Here is a 22228-nt window from a genome sequence, read left to right on the forward strand (position 1 = left end):
AGACCTGATTGCTTTCTTTTTGTGATCTTTATCCTTTGCGGTATTCTTGACGCAGCACCCAGATGTCATTACTTAACGACTCTGCGGGTTATGTCATTAAATGCATGCAGAGAGCCCAGCTGTCCACACACACAGTGTAGCCAGTTGCCGGAGGACCAAGTGATAATTTTTAGTGTAAATTTAACTATTTTCAAAAGGATGTTTAATACTTTGAGAGGGAATTTTTGAAATAAATCCCACTCAACTGCCAATAACCATGTGTATTTTCATGCACATCTAGATCCAATTCGAATACAAATCATACAGCCATGGTGTAGCCTTGAGGATGATCCCCAGTTCCACGCAAATTTACAAAGCTGAATTGGAAAGCATGCTTCCATGGTAACAATGTCACAATGTCACATGGAGATGATGTTCTCTTAATACATCCATGGTTAAAACGGGGAAAACAAGATGCAAAGATTCACATGCACTTTAGATTTGACACACTCATACATGACCAACAGATACAAGCCCTCTTAATCTCTCCAAGACATGTGTGGTCAACCCTATGAGCGTGATAAAAAATGTGACCTTTGAAACCAAAGTAATAAAGAAAAGACATAAATGTAAGCAATACAATGTGACACCAGTGTGTACAGGTGGTATCGCTCTAATTCAGACCCTTTCTGCTTGTTTTTGTTTAAAAGGAACATTGCCTTCTCCGTCTGCTGTCTTTCTCCTATGAGTTTCTTATTTATATTTTTTATCTTGCTTCATTTGTAGCAGCTGTATTCATCTGCTGAAGTGACTACTTATCTTCTGGTTAATCACACACACTATTAAAGGTGCTCTATTTGACATTCAGAGCATTAATATAGCAGCAAACATCTATTTGCTATGTAAAGATATAGTGAATTAATGGCGTCCTGAGCAGAGAATGAAGTCACACTCCCGCTATACCCCTATTAACACTGTCAGCTCTGTAAGCATTGCTAGAGAGGGAGTTAGATTTTTAAGTGGCATGTGACACGTGCCAGTGGCATGTACCGTTTTTTTTCCTAAACCCAACCCAACCCCGTTCTTCTTTTCCTAATCCCAGCCGTTTCTTCTTTTCCTGAATGCAACCCACGTGTGACGTAGCCTCGCGATAACACGTAGCCTCGCGATAACATGCCACTTGGCTTCAGGAAAGTGGCACATGCCAGGACATGCCACTTCCGGCTGCCACATGCCACTCCTACTGCATTGCTAGCCGCCACTATTTGCTTGTGATGTCAGAGGTGAGAGCTGCATGCAGACAATCTCTATATGTCGTATATAGCACCTTTAACTAGATATTTCTTCAGTCTTTCTTCCCTCCAGTCTTACCTGCTGTCAATGATACTAGATGGAAGCTTATTTGTGGTGACCATGGAGAATAAATACTTTACTGATACAAGACAGGGAACCATTAACCATTACCACTTGGGGTGGCAGTAGCTCAGTCCGTAGGGACTTGGGTTGGGAACCGGAGGGTTGCTGGTTCAAGTCCCAGTACGGACCAAAGTACAGAGTGTGGATTGGTAGCTGGAGAGATTGCCCCACCTCCTGGGCACTGCCAGGTGCTCTTGAGCAAGGCACCGTACTAACCGCTCAGGGTGCTGGTCCAGCACTGGCAGCCCACTCACTCTGACATCTCTCCATTTGTGCATGAATAGGTCCTGAGCATGTCTGTGTGTATTTCAGGCCTGTGTGTAGTGATTTCTAACAGAGTGTAAATTGTAATTTCCCCACTGGGGATCAAGAAACAGTATATAAAATTAATTTAGCTTCTAATCAAACTTTGTGTGTTATTACAGTGTGAGTAACGGCCAGTGAACTGTAGGCCCTTTGAATAATTGAGATTTCCATTGCCTTTTTGTCATTTTATTAGTGATCCGAGCCATCAGTTAGTTGCCAGTGCCTATAAAAGCGGTTGATGTCTACACGACTGCTGACTTTTGTTGGTCGTCTTGGCAGCATTTGCCACTTGGCACACAGTAGTGGAGCGAGTCACGGAGAACCAACCAGGGCAGGCTGGCTTGTGAAACAGTACCACATCCAGGCTTTGAATTATGGATCCATGGTGGGAGCTAGCAGTGCTATAATCAGCAGGATGGCCAACCAAGTCAACCCTGCTGCTTTAACGACCAGAACAGCAGGTCCTGCTGATTAGAAATGCCATCAGCCAAAAAAGGCGCTGGGCAAGGGGGCTCTATCGCACCCCACTGCTTTTTTATGGCATGAACTCCATCACGCTAATTGGTTTCATGTCGCTGCATACGCAAGCTGTTTTGACTTTGGCTGATCTTTGTGAGGATATGAATATTTTAGGGGTTTCTTTTTTTCATAGCCACAGTGTGTAAATTCACACTCTGACCATTTGTTTTGTCAGCCCCCGGGGTCAAGTTCAATTTAATCAAGCCCTTCATCCAAATGAAAAGTGGCTGTAGCTTGTGATGTCCATTGTCACTGTAAACACTGCTAAAAATGACACCACGTTTACAGAAGTTGTCGACCAGGAAATTGCTTTGCTTTTCACTTCACTTGGTTCCCTCTTGCCCGCTTGTTTCAAAACTGACATCTCCTTTAGTGGTGGCCATTAATTAGTCAGTGAAAAAGGGGTTATTGGTCCAAGTAGAAAGAGCAACTAGACACAATTTAGACCCCAGTGGAAAATCTGACCTTGACATCATTCAACTGGACAGTAGTTGAAAGATTTCTTTGTCTACTATTATTCGGGACTTTCATGGTCTTTGAAAGATCATCGTTAACAAGCTGAACTAAGTGAACCAGTTACTGCTTTCCTCATTGAAGTAAAGAAGAATATATTCAGTAGTAGCTGAAGGTCAGACAGAATTAACCGCCATAATGGACGTTTAATTCAATTCAATTTTATTTATAGTATCAAATCATAACAATTACAGTAATTCCCTCAAGAGCAAGCAGTGCGACAGTGGCGAGCCTCTTGGGAAGAAACCTCGGACAGACCCGGGCTCTTGGTAGGCGGTGTCTGACGGTGCCGGTTGGGGATGTGATGAACAGTGGCAATAATAGTCACATTAATAATGGAACAGTGACTTCAAATGGTAGTCGTAGTAGTTCATGTCATATCAGGGCGCTGCAGGGCGTTACAGGATGTAGCGTGGCCCAGCAGAGCATGGATGGACGTAGCAGGAAGCAGCAGGGTTCAGCAGGACGCAGCATGACACTGCAGGGCACTGCAGAGCTTAGCAGGGAGTGCAGCAGGACCACGGCGACAGCTGCAACCAGGATCTTGGTGCCAATGTTCTCCAAGGAAATATGCTGGGTGAAAAAACATAAGGACTCCGGGGAGTAAACTCCCTAGAAGCTAGGATTAATAACAAGCATTTCTGGGACAGGATGCACACAAATGGTAATAGAAAGGGAGAGGAGAGAGCAGCTCAGTGTGTCAAAGGAAGGAATTCCCCCCGCAGTCTAGAACTATAACAGCGTAACTAAAAGAGACAGGTCATAAGGAGAGGTAGCCTGTTCGGGCTTGGAACTCTCCCCTGCCGGATCGGGCTGTCCTGGCCTAGGGTTAGAGGTTAAAGTAACGGATTCATAGTCAAAAAGACAAATATATAGCTAATACATGTGCTCTTATGCCTTGGTCTTCATATTAGATTCACAGCCAAATATCCCAGAAATTAATTATCATTGCCATAGTAACAGCTTGCCCACTTTGTTCATTAACAGCGACACTAGAACATTTCTATTAATCTTATCAGGTTCTGTGTGTTTGCTGTATTGTGCCAGTGTTTATAGAGTGGTTGCTGTGCAGCTGTCCACTGACTCAGTTGGATTCATGATTAAGGTACAGCAATTAAAAGGAAAGAATCAGCCAGCTTTTCTAAGGCTGAGTCTGCCGATTCCATGTGCCTGATGACTAACTAATCTACCATTTATTTTTTTTGATTAATAGTTTGGTCTGTAAAGTTTTCATTGACAACTTTACAGACCTCTGATCAACAGTTCAAAACCGAAGATATTGAATTAACAAACAAAAGTAAATATTCCAGTGAATGAAAAAAAAATTGTGACACGAAATAGTTGCCGATAAACCGTCTTTAGATTTCTCTGTAATTGACTAATTGTTGCAGCTTGAATAAAGAACTGTTGCACTCTGGATGATAAAATGATCTGTTTAGTCTCTGAAGATGTTGAAATATTGTCTCAACATTGTTTAACCATCAAACGTCAGTCATCAGTGCTGCATACAGTCAGTGCTGCATACACATAGATCATGAGAGTTGTAACTGCCTGAATGTTTTTAGTGTAAAAAATACAACAGACCTCCTGTGCACACACCCAAGCACGCTGCTTGTGTGGGAGTGTGCCAAGCCTCAGCTCTTGTGGTCAGTCATGCCTTTTGCCACGTTGCTTGCACAGACTTGCTTGTTGCAGAGGGCATGACATGCTGCTTTCTCAGTTGCTATGTGTGTATGAGTACACGTTTCCATGCAACTGTGTGAGAAAGAAAGAGGACGTGTTGGAGATTTAATGGTTTCCATGTTTCCAAATGCTCCTTAACCTGTTCTGTACACTAAACGTCAACACTGAACAGCTAAGACTGACCCGTACTTCACCCCGGACTCTTTGTTTATCAGAAGCCTCTTAATTTAACTCAGAGGCCAGTCCACTGTGAACGGCACCTATGTTGGAAAAGTCTGATCCCAGGAAGGTTACCCGCAGTCCATTATTGGCATCAAAATCCAGTCTTATGTTGCCACACAGTGTACTGTCATTAGAGCCAGCATCTTACAGTCTTATCGGAAGACTTTAGACATTAGTGGTATAGAATCTGTCTAAGCAGCAGCTGCTATGTGTGGATGTTGGTTGGAGCTGTGGAAGATACTGTTACCCAAGAAACACAGATGACAGATGGGACTAGAGGTGTCATCAACACCCTTGGCCTTTAATGATTTTCCCAAGTGTATGCACACAGACAAAAGTGTGCATGGATGAGCACACTATTTGATCCCTACTATACATGCAATTATGTAAGAGCATTGTTGCATGCTCATCAGCTTTCTCAAGGAACACAATTACACACACACACACCATGCATATTGCAACATGCATATGTTCACACTTAGCCGGCTAAGTTTACAAATGCACCTTTTTTTCTTCTTGCATCCACACTTAACTAATATCACAAAACTGTGCTCTACACACAGTGGTACACATTTGAAATCACCATTTTTTGTGAATGAGGATACTGAAGCTTTTCCAAAAACGCAACCCGTTCTCACTCCAAACTCGTAAAATATGGACGCTTGGACAGTGGCTGTCAGCGCCAGCGCAAAAAGCACCCTTCAGCGTGTGTGTAGAACGCACCGGGCAGAGCAGCAGCTACGCGGCGCTTGAAGATGATGTAGTATTAAGAGCGAAAACGGTAGCAAGCCCAAACTTCTGCTTTATCAAGATTTAAAAGATGACTTTATCAGGAATTATCCAGGAATTACTGTTTGCCTTGTGTCTTCTGCTATATTAAAACATAATATAAGACATCACATAGAGTGGTAGGCGATAGAATCAGAGGTGTACTGTAAACTGTAGACCAGCTACTGCTTACCAGATGATGGTTGTAATTCTCAACTTTGTTGTTTGCCAACTGTGTTTGTGACAATTTACAGTCATATCAACGGTTTAGGAGATGATAGCTAATGCTCCTGCTGATTTAAAAATGCGGTATTTATTGTGCAATTGGTCAAAATGTATTTAAGATGTACACACCCCAATTCCAATAAAGTTGGGATGTTGTGTAAAACGTAAATAAAACAGAATATAATGATTTGCAAATCCTTTTCAACCTATTTTCAATTGAATACACTACAAAGACAATATATATATAATGTTCAAACTGTTAAAATGTATTGTTTTTTTGCAAAAATTCACTCATTTTGGATTTGATGCCTGCAACACGTTCCAAAAAAGCTGGGACAGGGGCATATTTACCACTGTATTACATCACCTTTCCTTTTAACAACACTCAATAAGCGTTTGGGAACTGAGGACACTAATTGGTGAAGCTTTGTAGGTGGAATTCTTTCCCATTCTTGCTTGATGTAAGACTTCAGTTGCTCAATAGTCCGGGGACTCCGTTGTCAAATTTTGCACTTCATAATGCGCCACACATTTTCAATGGGAGACAGGTCTGGACTGCAGGTAGGCCAGTCTGGTACCCACACTCTTTTACTACAAAGCCACGCTGTTGTAACACGTGCAGAATGTGGCTTGGCATTGTCTTGCTGAAATTAGCAGGGACGTCCCTGAAAAAGACGTTGCATGGATGGCAGCATATGTTGCTGTAAAACCTGTATATACCTTTCAGCATTAATGGTGCCTTCACAGCTTTGCAAGTTACCCATGCCATGGGCACTAATACACCCCCATACCATCATGGGTGCTGGCTTTTGACCTTTAAGCTGATAGCAATCTAGATGGTCCTTTTCCTCTTTGGACCGGAGGACATGACGTCCATGATTTCCAAAAAAAATTTAAAATGTGGACTCATCAGCCAACAGCACTCTTTTTCACTTTGCATTAGTCCATCTCAGATGAGCTCGGGCCCAGAGAAGCCGTCGGCGTTTCTGGGTGTTGTTGATATATGGCTTTTGTTTTGCATGGTAGAGTTTTAACTTGCATTTGCAGATCTGTAGAACTGTGGTAACTGACAATGGTTTTCCAAAGTGTTCCTGAGCCCACGTGGTAATATCCTTTACATAATAATGTTGGTTCTAAATGCAGTGCCGCCTGAGGGATCGAAGGTCACGGGCATTCAATGATGGTTTTCGGCCTTGTCGTTTACGTGCAGAGATTTCTTCAGATTCTCTGAATCTTTTGATGATATTATGGACTGTAGATGATGAAATCCTTAAATTCCTTGCAATTGTATGTTGAGAAACGTTTTTCTTAAACTGTTGGACTATTTGCTCACACAGTTGTTCAAAGTGGTGAACCTCACCCCATCCTTGCTTGTGAACGACGTCATGGGAGCATGGGTGCACGAGTGGTGGTCACGACACTAGTTGCGGTCTTCTCCTGAACAGAGGAAAGGCTACCGACTTTGCTATTTCTACGGACTAGAAGAAGAAGAAGAAGGTAAACAACGGCAGAACTGGCAGCAGCATTGACATCAATGCTTCGATTTGATTCGATGACCTACTTCGTCGGATCAAGCCTTTTTTTCACCATAAAAGAGCTCATCTTAACCCAGTAAGTTTACAAGAGAGACTTGCAGTCACTCTGAGAGTCCTGGCATCCGCTTACCCTCGAGCTCGTTCAGGCTTCCTGTTTCCGCTCTGTCGCCCGCCGCTAAATAAAATAGAGTGGTGCGTGCCCTCTGGATGCGCACTCAAAATCCTGGCGTACCAGCGAGATCTACGTCATTTTGACATCACATTGGCACGCGCAAGGTCGGATGCAGCGACTGTAAAACGGCCTTGAGCCTTATGGGGATTCACTTTTTATACCCCATCATGACACTCACCTGTTTCCAATTAACCTCTTCACCTGTGGAATGTTGAACAGGTTAGGTGTTTTTTTTTTAACGTGTTGCAAGCATCAAATTCAAAATGAGTGAATATTTGCAAAAAAACAATAAAGTTTTATCAGTTTGAACATTAAATAGCTTGTCTTTGTAGTGTATTCAATATAATATAGGTTGAAAAGGAATTGCAAATAATTGTATAGCAACTGTTTTTATTTACGTTTTACACAACGTCCCAACTTCATTGGAATTGGGGTTTGTATTAAAATCAGTGTGCTGTGGTAATTGTGACTGATGTTATACATTTAAAACTAGACTTTGATAGAATAGCCTGTAATATTATATATAAAAAAGCCTAAGCTCTCTCCCTCTGAGCATCTGTACTTTGTGCCATCACACATCTGACAGTGGGCTCCTGCAGCACATGCTGGGAAATCAAGAATAGAATACTGTACCAGCCCTTATCCTAATGTGGAAACATTTTCAGATGAATTGAATCCACCTTAATGTGAACATGGTCTGCTGCATGTTCCATCCTCCTGCAACTTAAAAGACTACAAACACATTTTTCTAACTATAGTCATATTGGTTCCAAAGGTCATCAGATTGGCTAAGACTAAGTAGCTTAAGGGCCTCTGATACTAAGAGAAATACTCCCTTGTTCACAATATCTTTCCTGTGAAATGCGATCAATTGGTCCTCATCTTCTCCATGTAGGCCTACATGCCATAGAAAAGCATAAATTCTTCTTGGAAAAAAACAAAACAATGAAAAGGCTTATTTTGAGCCCCAGTAAATTAGTAAACTCGAAGGAAAACCAAGCAAGTGTTGCTTCATCTTTCCTCTCCCTCCGTATCTCTCCACTTGAATTTCAATTGAGAGGCTTCAAAGTGAGCGGCTCAGTGGTTGAGGGGGTCATCAAACAAGCCGGGTAATTCAGCGTTACAGGCCTCAGAGGGCTCTCCAGGCCCGCTGCTGAACAGAGCTGGACAGCTGAAATACCTGGCTATCTCCCATTGTCATACCTGAACGACTTGACTTTTCTGCCAGTTGCATAGCAGGGGATTCAAACACACAACTCTGAGGGCAGACGCTGCCTTACCTATGTTTCACCCGTTTCAATTGAAACAGGCCCCGCCCTCCAAGGGGGGCCCCAACAGACCAGCAAAATCCCATTCATTTTCTCCGTAGGATATTGATTTTCAGCCATAATGTCTAAACCATCCAAGTTAGATTGACCACGAGCTACGAGGTTGCGAAACAAACGTTTCTGCTCCTATAAAAGCCACAAGGTATGAAATCAACCTTTTTATTTGCGATCTTCTGGAGAAATACTACACTACCCACAATTCAACAACAACACTGACGTCTCTGATTGGTCAAACTCGCGGTTACCATGGTGACGTTTACCGCCCCAGTGAACAGCTTAAGCGTTTCGAAGTATAATACCGGTAGTTTATTTGTTTATAGGCTACCTTTGCCTTTTTGCCGTTAGGTTAAAATGTTATTTTGAAGAAAAGAATTTTAAGAGGAAATGAAACGTACATATGCCAGTGGTGCTGAAAAACGAAAGATATCGGACAACAAAAGAAAAGCTTTATTCAGTCTACCAAAAGTGACCTCTTTCTTTGGTCCAGCATCTGTAACACTACCAGCGACAGCAGCGGCCGAACCCCCGTCACAGGATGCTAGCCAAAATACAGATTATCCGTCTTCAACTGAAACTGCTGGCAATAATGATGACAATCAAGATCCTACCGCTGAGACAGGTGAGGGAGATGCCAGGGAGAAAGCCCCGTTTACAGAGACAGACCCGGGGGGGCTGGCCAGAGTCGATGACCAACGAATTGATATTGTTAGCGGTCCCGTTCAGATAGAGGAGTTTAACTTCACACAAAGCCAATCACACCGCCGTTTTACCAAGGACAGATATTTCATGAAGATGAAAAATGGAGAAAATATACGCAGGTCATGGTTAGTGTAGGCTACTCAAAATCATCCGATTCAGTCTTCTGTTTCTGCTGTACCTTATTTGGCAAGCGGACAAGTAGTCTCACTCACAGAGGTTTAAGAATGTGGGAACGACTCACTCTCACACTCCATGATCATGAAAAATCTAATACACACCATGCCAATATGGACAGCTGGCGCGAGCTGGAGAAGCGTGTAAAAACGCACGGTACCATTGACAATACACCCTCAAAAAAAGCTACGCAAATATAGAAAAAACCCTCGGCGATGTGGATGCTGAGGACCTTGTGCGCGAGATCTCGGCTGCTATCACTGCCGTGCCAGCAAAAGAAACTACTGGCCTGCAGATTCTGAGCTACATTTACAGAAACAGTTTAGTTGAACTGTATCCAAACCTCAGCATCGCTCTCCGACTCATGATGATAGTGCCTGTGACTGTAGCGAGCGGAGAGAGGAGTTTCTCTCGCTTGAAGCTAATAAAAACACAGTCGCTTGTTTTAAGTCTTCTGCAACACAGAATGATGTTCATTTTTTTAATTATGGTCTCGTTGATTTTAAGGTCAACAATGCTCCAGGAGGCTCAACTCTCGCTCAGATTTCAATTGAGCACGAGGTGACAAAATCGCTGGACAAAGATGAACTTATCAGGGCATTCTCAGCACTCAAACACAGAAGGGTGGATTTCTAAAAATGGCTCAGGTGAAATCTACGCCCGCCGCCCGGTGAGCTGACCACGGAGCCCATCATTATTTATGATAAGTTCGGTTCAGTGTCAGTCAGACACTTTTTCTTCTTTGCTTTTGTTAAATAATTCAAGTTGAGGGGATGTTTGAGCTGTTTTTTTTTTTTTAAGTCAGCCCAGACAGCTGAAAATATAGGCCTACTGCGCAAATCAATTAAGCTGAAAGTGCACGTAATAAAATAATATACCATTTATGCAAACCAACAGGAATCCTTGCTTTTTCTGCTCTATTTATGTTTATGTTTTATGTGGGTAGGGCCCCATATTAGTTATTGAAACGGGCCCCCAGATGCTTAAGGCCGCCGCTGTCTGAGGGGAATCATTTTCCTTTAGCTGTTGACAACCTGTCAGGCCAATTGCACCCACTCTGGTTCAATGATTTGTCAACAGCATTATAATAGTTTCTTCTGATGTCGTGCTGTGTCATTTCTATTCAGAAATTGACCCTGAAATGTTCTTTTGGAGAGCTGTGATTCACTGATGATTGTGGGTTAGGCATTGGCTTTGTGAAACAGCACAATTGGAACAATGAGACATCTCAGTCTCTGTGTGCACAGTGTGAATACACAAACTACTCAGACTATGACAAGCACAAATCAAACAATTTTTCGCAATTGCAACCAGCCGCTGATCTCTCTCCTCCAGATGCTACAGTATGAAGGTCCTTGACACATGGGCTGATAGTTGGGTCAATATGTTCTATGAACAGGATTCAGAGTATGGCAGATGGCTTGAGTGGCTTTCCATTTGCATACATGCATACAGATCTATGAAGTTTTGCTGATCTGAATAGGGGCTGTTTTTGTCACGAAGACAGCCTGTGCATTGGAGCAGACAGCTTTCATTGACATTTAGATGTCATTTTACATTTCTCACAGTAGTTTACAATCAAATGTTGGAAGATGAAATACTGACTAAAAAGAAGAGTAGTTCAGGTTTATCTGATCGGGCTGTGGGGGGGGGACGTTGGGGGACATCAAACAAAAAAGGTAGATAAACCTGCCAGAAGCTTAACACTGATTAATAATTATCTGAGCTGATAACTATAACTGTCTGATGTATTTCCATTTTCCTGATGCACACCATGGAAAGTGTTTTTAACAGATACAGACATCTGCAACAGACAGAGAGCCATCTACATTTTGTGTTAGCTCGTCCCGACAGCTGATGCCCCACCTGCGCTGTGTACTGTGCGTGGCCTTTTATTTACCTACTACAGCTATCATTATAAAACACAATATAATCCAAACAAACAGTAAATGATAACAGTAGCACTAGCTCCCAGTGAAACTATAATTGTCTGATCTGTGAGCCGTCCAATCCCAGCCGAATTTAAATGGGACAGTAATTTCATATTTCAGTAACGTAACAACTGTCTTTTTGGCCATTTACTTTTGCCACTTTTTCCAAGCTGAACCTCATCTTATTGACTTGAGGGCAAGCGCAACTTTCCACTGTGATTGACAAAAGAAGTATCACGTTAATTGGCTGCTGAGAGGTCTTGGCTTGAAGACTTAACACACACTCATACGGTGCACCTCTTTTTTTCCATTCTCTTGTCTCTCTTTCCTTTCTTGCCTTTGTCTTCAACATTAGATGGTGGTTCTGAAGGACCCAATGGAGGACCCGGACGACATTCTGCGTGCCAATCGCTCCAGGGAGAAAACGTACATGTTTGATGTGGCGTTCGACTACTCAGCCAGTCAGGTCAGTCAACAGTAAAAGTTCAAATAAAACAAAAACATAAAGTAAAATCTAAACAAAGGTGCCAAAGCATTTGTGACCTTAGAATATGCACTTGAACCTTTTAAGCTTATATCCTTCTTCCTTTGCAGGAGGAGGTGTACCGAGCTACAACCAAAGGGCTGATTGAGGGACTCATATCAGGCTACAATGCCACCGTGTTCGCCTACGGACCCACAGGTTTGTGTGTGTGTGTTGCACAGAATCTACAAAGTTAACTGAGCACTCTGAATGGAGGTTTATCCTTCACTAATTACATGTGTTAGCTTCCTGGTGCATAATCTCTGGTCATCCTCTTTCTTTCTGAGTCAGCTAGCCAGCATACCCTCAGAAGAGGGCTAAGTCAAAGACTAATTAAGCACTATTGCTCCATCAAGTTATTCATCGGTCTCACTGACTTCCTCTGCCTTCTGTCTCAGAGATTCACAGCTCTTTGTCTCCTATTGTGGGGAAGTAAACACAGGGGTTTTAGTGTGTGTGTATGTGTGTGTGTCCAAAGACAGCACATCCTGAACATTCAGTAATACGGGCACAGTAAACACTTAACTTTAGCATTTAGCTTTTATTTGGTGGTTGGTTTAAAAAGTAGTATTTACTTTGGTTAACAATGAGCATGATATCTTAAAAACTGCATTAATTTGCTTTCTTTTGGTTTTTCTTTTCTGTTTTCAGGTTGTGGAAAGACATACACCATGTTGGGGACAGACAAGGAGCCAGGCATCTACGTTCGAACGCTAAACGACCTATTCCGGGCCATTGAGGAGACCAGTGACGATATGCTGTACAGCGTTTCCATGTCCTATCTGGAGGTCAGAATTTCATCTCACACAACTTGTCTCCAGACATTTTTTTCTCATCACATAAGCATCTAGTTAAAGAAACCCTGAAGTGGGGCACGGAATGGTATAGCCATTTACTTGATTGCTCAATTAGAGTTTAAAGATGTCTTCACATTTGAATTGTCTTTATCTATCTCTGTTTTTGTCATCGTCACAAGTAGAACTCCCTCTTCGCCGTCATCTTTTCACACTGATAAGATCTGAGGTTGTTAGCCAATGCCAATTGCAGGCAGATGCTACTGGTCTCCTCTTACTTTTGCCTGGCTTTCGTTTCACATATGAATTGAGCTGAGCTGGCATCTACAGCCCTGCAGAGAAGCCCAGGCACAGATGAACAGACTTAGCATGTTATATCCACACAGGTATATGTGTGGGTTTTTGTGAGCCCTGTGTTTCTTTTATATCTTTTGTTGATGCCTTTTTTCATGTCTTGTGTAAATCAGTTTGAAGTGCCTTTGAATTGTTGTTGAAAGGTGCTGTACAAATATACTTGCCTTGCCTACAGTTGGCCTGTTAAAACAATTAAGGCCTTTTTTCTTCTTCTACGCACAAAAGAGTACATGCTAAAAAACACCAGTGCCAGTTGAAACTATCAAACACTTTTAAATTTGTATTCCGAGCAGATATAACGGCAGACTATTTTGTTTTGTTAGTCTCTCCATTATGTTGACTAATTGTTCTCTGTTAATGTCGACACAAATGTACATTTGTGCTATTGATTAGCTGGCTATTGCCTGTAATGTTTACAATGTGTTTTGTAAACATTTTTCACAAAAAGAGGCAAAGTGAGGCAACATGAGGCATCACTCAGTTAGCAACTCTCTTCTTTCAGGTCAGCTTGATTTGTCCTTTAGATGGAGTTGTTTTTCTAGCATAGTGGCATGAATAGATACTTACTGAAAAGGGGACAGCGGTAATGACGCTACCAGACCATCACTTAAATTTTGTCAAAAGGCCGAGGAGGTTTGTCTTTCTAATATCTCATTATGTGTTACTTCAACACCACAGTAAGTACTAAGATAAGATAAGATACGCCTTTATCGTCTCCTTTAGGAGACTTTTGTCTTGGGCAGTCAAGAGAACAAAAATGGCTACGCATCGTACATAAACACACAATAAACATACAATTATCTCATACAAATGCAATCAACTACAGTTAACATTCAATAAACCTCATCCACCCCCTCATATTGCACATATATTCAACCCGGATTGCACATTTTCCCATTAAATCATGTTACTGTAGGTGTAGAGGAGCTTTTGTTGCACTGAAGCCCACAGTACTTTCAGGAGTGATCTGTGGTCCTGTTGGCTTAGTGATTATCTCTGCCTTTGTCACTGGATGATGAACCACAGATAAGATGGCAGGCTGATGATGGCGGTTTCTCTGTGTGCCTGCTGGCTGTGGTTCCAAACCTCATTACCAAGATACAGGTACAGCTCGGACTGTGTTTAATGACAAAGCCCCTAATAGCACTGGGTACAATGGAGCTTGTTCACTTGACTCTGATAGCAGTAACTGAGCCTCACTGGTGTGACTTAGTGTTCCCATTTAAAGAGGTAACTTTTGCCTTTTCTTGTCTTTGGATTTTGTGGACTTTGGTCAATTTGAAATAAGTATAGTCATTCGGAGATTTCTTAGTGTATATAGTATTAATAGCTCTGAATACATTTTAAAGCTATCTTTTTTTAACTTGCACGTAGCATCTACTTGTTTTTTGTAAAACAGGGGCTATTATATTGTGTAAACCCTGGAAATTGTCTCATTCAGGATCTATTTAATGATTTTAACTAAATAATTTGTCCATCATAGTTTTGCTCCCAAAAGTCGTTCTGAAAAAGATGGCAGCATGAATATAAAGAAGACAATGTCCAGAAAGGGAAATGAGACATAGTGTTGGGAGAGAAAAAAGAAAGAAATACAGAAAGAAAGAGGCACATTATGAATATAATCTTGTGAAATGTGAAAAGAGCACTAGCCTTTAAATGGGAACTGGAACAAAATAAGCACTTGTTGGGTACAAATCTTGCCTATTGGGAGGAGGGTTCACATCAGACATCAGACAGATTTTTAAGTGCCAAACACTATCATTATGTCCAATGATTGACAATTTTTTTGAAGCCTAGCTCTTTAGTAGCTCTCTGGGTGGGCGAAAGTACAAATATTCCTAAATGCCAATCATGGAGTCTCAGTTTATTTGAATAGGGACAGATGCTTAGACATAGACATTTGTGCAACAAATCTGTAATGTACAGCATCACAGCATTTATAACTATAGCTAATTTCCAAGACCCGTCCCTAGAATGACATGTTGAACTCTTCAGGATGAAATGATGTGTGTGTGACGTGTGTTTGCTGTTACCAGGGAGCAATCTGTTGCCAATGCTGCCTCGCCACAAAGACGTTAAACGCCATTTTACAGCCTGACCGAGCGATGTGCACACATCGGCTCCTTTTCTTGTTCAAATGACTCTCTCTTTCACACGTGCAATCTCTAAAACACACACACAGAATCACATACAGTGAATGCAAATAAATACATTCTGGGTGGATAAAAAAAGACACATTTAGTTATTCTTTACCACTCACATGCACATAGTGCTCCCTCCCCCTTTTCTTTTATTTTCGTTTATTCTGGTTTTATTTCCCAACTCTTCTCACATTTAAGAACCTCAATGGAAGGAGAAACCTTTCTTATTATTGTACGCTAGTGTCATGGATGGCTATGCTCATAGCCAAATGATTAATGACATTCTTACTGACTCAGCTTTGTTTTTAGTGATAATTATAAATGCTTATGCTAAACTTAGATGGTGAACATTATGCCTGCTGAACATCAACATGTTAGCATTGTCTTTTTTAGCATATTTGCATGCTTTGTATTTAGCTCAAAGCACCATTGTGGACAGCTTCCCAGAGCCACTAGCGTGGCTGTAGACTCTTCAAACCTCACCAGCAATAAAAGAGTACAGATGGAAAAAATAACAGAACAAATATCCAACTGTCAGTGTCAGTAAAAGCACCCCCCTCTCAGAGTTTGTGGCTAGGATCTGCTTGACAAATAAAAACTGTCCTCACAGCTCCAACCTCCCAGTGGTTTGTCGTACAGTGGTCACTTTCCAGGACTTTCCCTTCCTGTACTGTGCTTTTATGTGGGTTCTTTTAGGGGCATTTACTGCATCATCAATGTCAGTTCAGAGAAGTCACCTGAATTTACTTTTGTGTGAATGAAGAACACTGACACCGGCTGATGACAGCCTGCCACCCAACAAGCAGTGGTTTCTACATGACAAGTTGCTGAAAATATAGCACTTGATGTTTTTGTACCAGGTTTGGGTCTGTGTAGGAGGCCTGAAAGTCTGAATGGAATGGAGGCTTTTCAGAGGCAATAAACAACCTTCCGTTGCATGTCTTGACTCAAAGAAACATAACTTCAGGATGTCGAGCAGATAGAAAACTTTTGCATTCGTCTGACTTGTGCTGTACTTAAAGACGCCTCACTGAGATCTGTATTGACGGTGCAATCAGCTGACAATTTGTATTTCTGTGTCTTTTTAGATCTACAATGAGATGATCCGTGACCTGCTGAACCCATCCTCGGGCTTCTTGGACCTGAGAGAAGACTCTAAAGGAGAGATTCAGGTCGCTGGCATCACAGAGGTGTCTACCATCAATGCACAAGAGGTTAGAACATCTTCCTTACTGTGCATGACAAGACTTCTTACTTATTTCAGTCAAAACATTCAGATTTCATCCAGTGCAACTGCACAAGTAGAACTCTGCCTTTGTGTTTTCAGATCATGGAATTACTGATGAGGGGCAACAAGCAGCGCACCCAGGAGCCGACAGCCGCCAACAAGACGTCGTCTCGCTCCCACGCTGTGCTGCAGGTGGCCGTGAAGCAGCAGAGCAGGTGTCGAGACGTCTTACAGGAGGTCCGCTTTGCACGTCTCTTCATGATCGACCTAGCCGGCTCTGAACGAGCAGCCCAGGTGCGTGTATATGTACTTAGTCAGGAGGTGTCTAGTAGGGCTGGGCGATATGGAGAAAATCAAATATTGCGATATTTTTGACCAAACACCTCGATATCAATGCCGCAACGATATTGTAGTGTTGACTATTGGTGCTTTCACAAAATATTTACACAATGAGATTTTTGATAAATAATCATCAGTAATGTGGATATAATGACTAAGTGGGTAAAGGCAAATAATAGAACAGTTACAACAGTCTGGTAAGTTCAGAAAATGACGTAACTTAACTGTAATACAGCTTTTAAAACCAGGAAAAGACCACACTTATGCCATATTACAATATCCAAAATCTATGACGATATCTAGTCTCATATCACGATATCGATATAATATTGATATATTGCCCAGCTCTAGTGTTTAGTCTATTTCTACAACGTTTCATTTACGTGATTGTTCTGGTGCTGGAGGATCCGCCAGATGTCCCTTATTTTTGGCCGGGTGTCCATCGCCTTCCTCTTTCTTTGTGTTGGCATTCTAAACTCTGGTCGATTTGTGAGGACTATGGTTAACTGCTCCTCAGATCTCTGCAGGGTAAATCCAGACAGCTAGCTAGACTATCTGTCCAATCTGAGTTTTCTGTTGCACGACTAAAACAACTTCAACAACAAGTTCCTTCCCGAGGCTATTTTGCAGCGGTTAAAAGAAATGCCAATAAACCAGAGCACGTTTTTCTCCCATCCCGGAATGTTGCGTGGACTCGCCAGACCCTCCTCTGCAGCGCTGTGGAGGAAGGTCTGGCAATGGGAGACTAGGAGGTGTCTAAATAGCTGAAATTATGTTTAATTTGTAGTTTTCTAGGTGGCCAATATATTTGGTGTTTGTGTATCTAGGTGGGTGCATTCACGTTTGTCAACTACTTGTAACTCAAGTTCAAAGACCAGACTAATGTGCCTTTTGCATACACTGCTTCTTTTGAGCCTGTATGGTCTGCTTCATGAGAGTCTGCTCACTGGGGATACTTGGCAGAGTATCTTTACTACAGTCCAGAGGATTGAGGTTCCCATAAACTTCGGGAGACAGGACATTTTTCTGCATTTTTCATGATCTTTGTCCTTCCAAAGATTTTATTTACCCAAAAATGTTGGTTTGTTCCTTTAACCAAGACGATTGAAATCATCAGGTCATCACTTTCCCTTTCTCTCCCTACGAAGATTCCATCCCTAAACATAAATTATATATTTTTTCTGTGAGAATATGTTATTTATTTGACCTTTTACAAGAGAAGAGAGAAAAAAATAAAAATAAATCACATTCATGTATGTAGGGGGTTAAGCCGGCTGCACATGATCCGCGGCAAAACCACTAAAGTTGAAATAATTTGAACTTTGAGTGCAGCGCAAAGCGGCAATTCCACTCTCCCCATAGGAAATCAATGGAACAGCCAGCACAGAGCGGTTTTGCTGCCTATCATTTTATAGACAGCTTTATAATAAAACATACCCTTAACAAAGAAACACATTCACAAAAAAGAAAAAGAAGGTAAAAAAAAAAGAGAGTATTCAAGAGAATAAGTACTTTTATGATTGCCAAATGAATCATTTTACAGCCAGTTTCATGCTGTTAGCCGAAACTGGAGAATATTGTCTCTGGTGTCGTGCCGGTGCAGTTGATACTCGTGTGGAGTAAGGCACAGCAAGGCTGTATTGTCAGACAGGAAATGAAGACTAGATGTGATTTGACCTTTTTAAACTGTCGAGTGAGGATGTTGAAAAGTATTTGTTCAGTTTAAGGTCGGCAGTTTTTCAAGAGTCTGCTTCTGTCGGTCAGATGAATGGCTTGTCATTTATGCCACACTGTCATGTCCTTGCACAACATGACACAGTCGGGGAGTGAGGACACTTACTTACCATGGAGACTGTTTGAGAGCCATACTATTGATGAATAGGCAACATATGGCCATTAGGAATTGAGCAGAAAAAAAAAAAAAAAAAGGGGGGGGGGAAAAAAAAAAAAAAAAAAAAAAAAATGTTCTGCTTCTAAAGCAAAGAGGGGTGGATGAGGTTAGTAAATATTGAGGAGGTAATGCCATCTACTGGACAAGCATGGAAACATGACAACTACTCTGAAAGAAACAGCCAAGAGTCTCCATGTTCAGATGTTAAGGTTCCCTGGTGGCCAAGCTTCTGAAATTTAGATTTGTATTCTTAAGTATTGCTCCATAACATCATCATTCATATATATTTAATATATTATTATACATTAAATAGGCAACAAGTAAAAAAAAAAACATCCTCAGGTATTATTTATTACTATATATTATACTAATATAGTACTATCTGGGCCCGGCCCACTTCAGAGCAGTGAGAACAGGACAAAGAAAAAAAACAAAACAATACAGAAATCTCTCATGTGAAATAATCGTAACTTGAGCAGGAAATACTGTGTTCATGTGGTTCACATTGATTATAGTCACGAGTTGATTAAAGTTCCGGGCCTTTAAGGCCCTAACCATATAATCCATATAAGTCCCTGGTTCGAGTCAAACTGGGGACATTTGATGCATATTATTTCCTATCTCTCTCTCTCAGTTGTCTACAGTTTATTCTGTAATAAAGGCATTAAATGCCCAAAGTATTAAAGAATATTTTCCAAAAGCTCAGAGGTTTTCTCACCCACATCTGTCTGTCAATAGACTCAGAATAGGGGTCAGCGGTTGAAAGAGGGGGCCCACATCAACCGCTCCCTCCTGGCTTTGGGCAACTGCATCAACGCGCTGAGTGACAAAAATGGCACCAAGTATGTCAACTATCGAGACAGCAAGTTGACTCGACTACTGAAGGTACGGCAATTTAGGAATTTATAAGGGACCATCTACAGGATTCCCTCATTTTACTTTGTGATTCAGACAATATTCATCCTTATTGTTTTCTTCTGATGTCTTTGTTTAACAGGACTCGTTGGGTGGGAACAGTCGAACGGTCATGATAGCCCATATTAGCCCCGCCTCTGTGGCTTTTGAGGAGTCTCGTAACACGCTGGCATACGCTGACCGTGCCAAAAGCATTCGAACACGGGTGAGCTCAGAACTCGTGTTTTTATCAATTTAGCCTTATCTGTCATGACACAATTCAATATTTCAGGGTTCAACAATAAGGGTTGCCCTTTGGCCCGGGGCAAGTAAAACGCCATGCCGGGCAAGTAAATAAAACAACCCACTTGCCTGTTTTGGCATCATCATATCATAAATGAGGTTATCGTTCTCTGGGGGTCGGAGAATGCTTTTTGAATGATTTGATTTTAATGTGTCGTTGGCCATCAAGAATTGAATTGGCACTTGATGCTTTTGATGTTTTTTTTCGATTTTTTATTTTTTTTTACATTTTTGATGCTTTAAACTTTTTTTTGTTTGTTTTTTAACGTATTTCCCCCCCTCCCCTGTTTTTTTCAAACTTTTGACGTTTTTCCTGGAATAAAATAAATAATTGTATAGGGGCCAGTAAAAATTTACCCTGGGCAAGTAGAATTTTTTATTAATTGCCAGAGCAGACAAGTGAAAAAAACCTTAGCGTTGAACCCTGTATTTCATTACATTTTGGTTTAATGTTGTAGTTTTTACTGCACATATCTTTGTAAGAAGAGTAGATTGTTACGGCTTTTTAAGACGGATTGATTTGTTGCCAATAAAGCAGATTCCGATTTTTCTGTTTTTGTTAAAAACATGATATAAATGAAGCTATTTATTACCATTTAATAGTATTTCATTCTGTGCTGTGGTTCCTTCCAAGAACCAATTTAGCCACTTAGAAAATGTTAATTTCCGTGTGAAGGCCCTATTGAAATATCTAAGTATTCTTTTCTTTGTCTTTCTCATCGCTGTGCGCTTCAGGTAAAGAGGAACCTTATAAATGTGTCGTACCACATTGCTCAGTACACCAACATCATCTCAGACCTGCGCTGTGAGATCCAGCGGCTCAAGAAGAAGATTGCAGATCAGGCGAGTCGCCAGCTTAACTCCGACCGAGCCGACATCCGCCATGTCCAGGGTAAAGTCTTGTCCACAAATGCCCCTTCCCAGTATGAACAAAATCTGCCAAATTAAGCGGTTTTCTAATATTTGTATTCTACACTGGGTGTTTTATGACTATTTCCTTATTCTCCTTTCCTCATCATCATCATCTTTCCTCATCTCGTAGCGGAGGTCCAGGCCCACTCCAGCCACCAGAGTCAGGCGGAGATGGACCAGTTGAGGGAGCAGCTCCTGGATGCCTTCCGCCAACAGATGGAGATCAGAAGAAGCCTGATGGAGCTGGAAAACAGCAACATGGAGATCCAGATCGACACCTCCAAACACCTGTTAACCATTGCAGAGTCAGTGTTCAGTGTTTATATCTGTTCTTTTCTCCACAGCATACATGCTTTAATCTGTTATCCCCTGTGACAATTAGGAATACTGTTAATTTTACAAAAAGTTAGTTTTACTGTATGTGTACCTCAACCAGTATTTATTTTACCAGCTCTGGTGAACAGAAGACGAATTATAAATGACATTATTATTGCTGGCAGTTCAAATGTTTGTATACATCCTTCTTTTTGTCCAGCTGGGAGCAGGAGCGGAGTAGGCGCAGGAGGAAGTGGCGGGCTGAAAGGAGGAAGGAAAGTGTCAATAAGGACGAAAGCGAGAAGGACTCGGACTCCCCAGATTCTCCTCCAGATAGCACAGAGACCCAGCAGGTGGCGATGGCCCGAGAAACCCTGGTTACACTCATGGCTGAACAGAAAAAGATCAACAAACAGAAGGTAGGATTTTTGATCTCCTTTTTAAAACTAAGGAGAAATGGTACTTCTGTGTTTCTGTAGAATATATAAACTAACCACTTTCCACCAATGCCTTATAAATAGTCTGGGCTTGGCTGTGATGTTACATCTCTTTACTTGAACATCGCATGTTTGAGAAATAGGAAACAAGACATCTCAGATCTTTCTGTTTCCCGCTCATGCAAGGCGTTGCTCGAGCGCAGATTTGTGGAGCTTCGGGATCGGGGCCGTCGCTTGGAGGAGCTGCTGCCTCGACGGGTGAGCTCAGAGGAGCAGCGTGAGGTCCTGTGCCTCCTCTGCAAGGTCCACGAGCTGGAGATTGAGAACGCAGAGATGCAGTCCCACGCGTTGCTCAAGGACAACGTCATCCGGCACAAAAACTTTGTGGTGCAGCGCTTCGAGCAGCACAGACACCTGTGTGACGAGATCATACAGCAGCAGAGACAGTTCATTGTTGGTGAGTCTATTAGCGCTTAGTCCTGCTTTGCCAGACCTTCCTACACAGCGCTGTGAAGGAGGGTCTGGCTAGTCCACACAACATTGTGAGATTGGAGAAAAACGTGCACTGGTTTATTGGCATTTCTTTAAGCCAATCACAATCGTCTTTGGCAGTGCTAAGTTGCAAAA

At 41.8% G+C, this 22228-nt stretch overlaps 1 protein-coding gene across 1 annotated transcript in view; it reads left to right on the top strand.

The window, feature by feature from the left end:
• kif19 (kinesin family member 19) overlaps positions 1-22228 on the top strand; it is a 44676-nt gene that overhangs the window by 17566 nt on the left and 4882 nt on the right. Inside the window, exons 3-13 of the mRNA XM_039789196.1 lie at positions 11826-11936; positions 12065-12152; positions 12645-12781; positions 16371-16496; positions 16610-16804; positions 19479-19625; positions 19738-19860; positions 20673-20829; positions 20980-21154; positions 21385-21583; positions 21788-22058. Coding sequence (XP_039645130.1) covers positions 11826-11936; positions 12065-12152; positions 12645-12781; positions 16371-16496; positions 16610-16804; positions 19479-19625; positions 19738-19860; positions 20673-20829; positions 20980-21154; positions 21385-21583; positions 21788-22058 — 1729 coding nt within the window. The remainder of the gene's footprint in view (positions 1-11825; positions 11937-12064; positions 12153-12644; positions 12782-16370; positions 16497-16609; positions 16805-19478; positions 19626-19737; positions 19861-20672; positions 20830-20979; positions 21155-21384; positions 21584-21787; positions 22059-22228) is intronic.

The sequence above is a fragment of the Perca fluviatilis genome, chromosome 21 (assembly GCF_010015445.1).
Source record: "Perca fluviatilis chromosome 21, GENO_Pfluv_1.0, whole genome shotgun sequence".
In the NCBI taxonomy this organism is placed as follows: domain Eukaryota; kingdom Metazoa; phylum Chordata; class Actinopteri; order Perciformes; family Percidae; genus Perca; species Perca fluviatilis.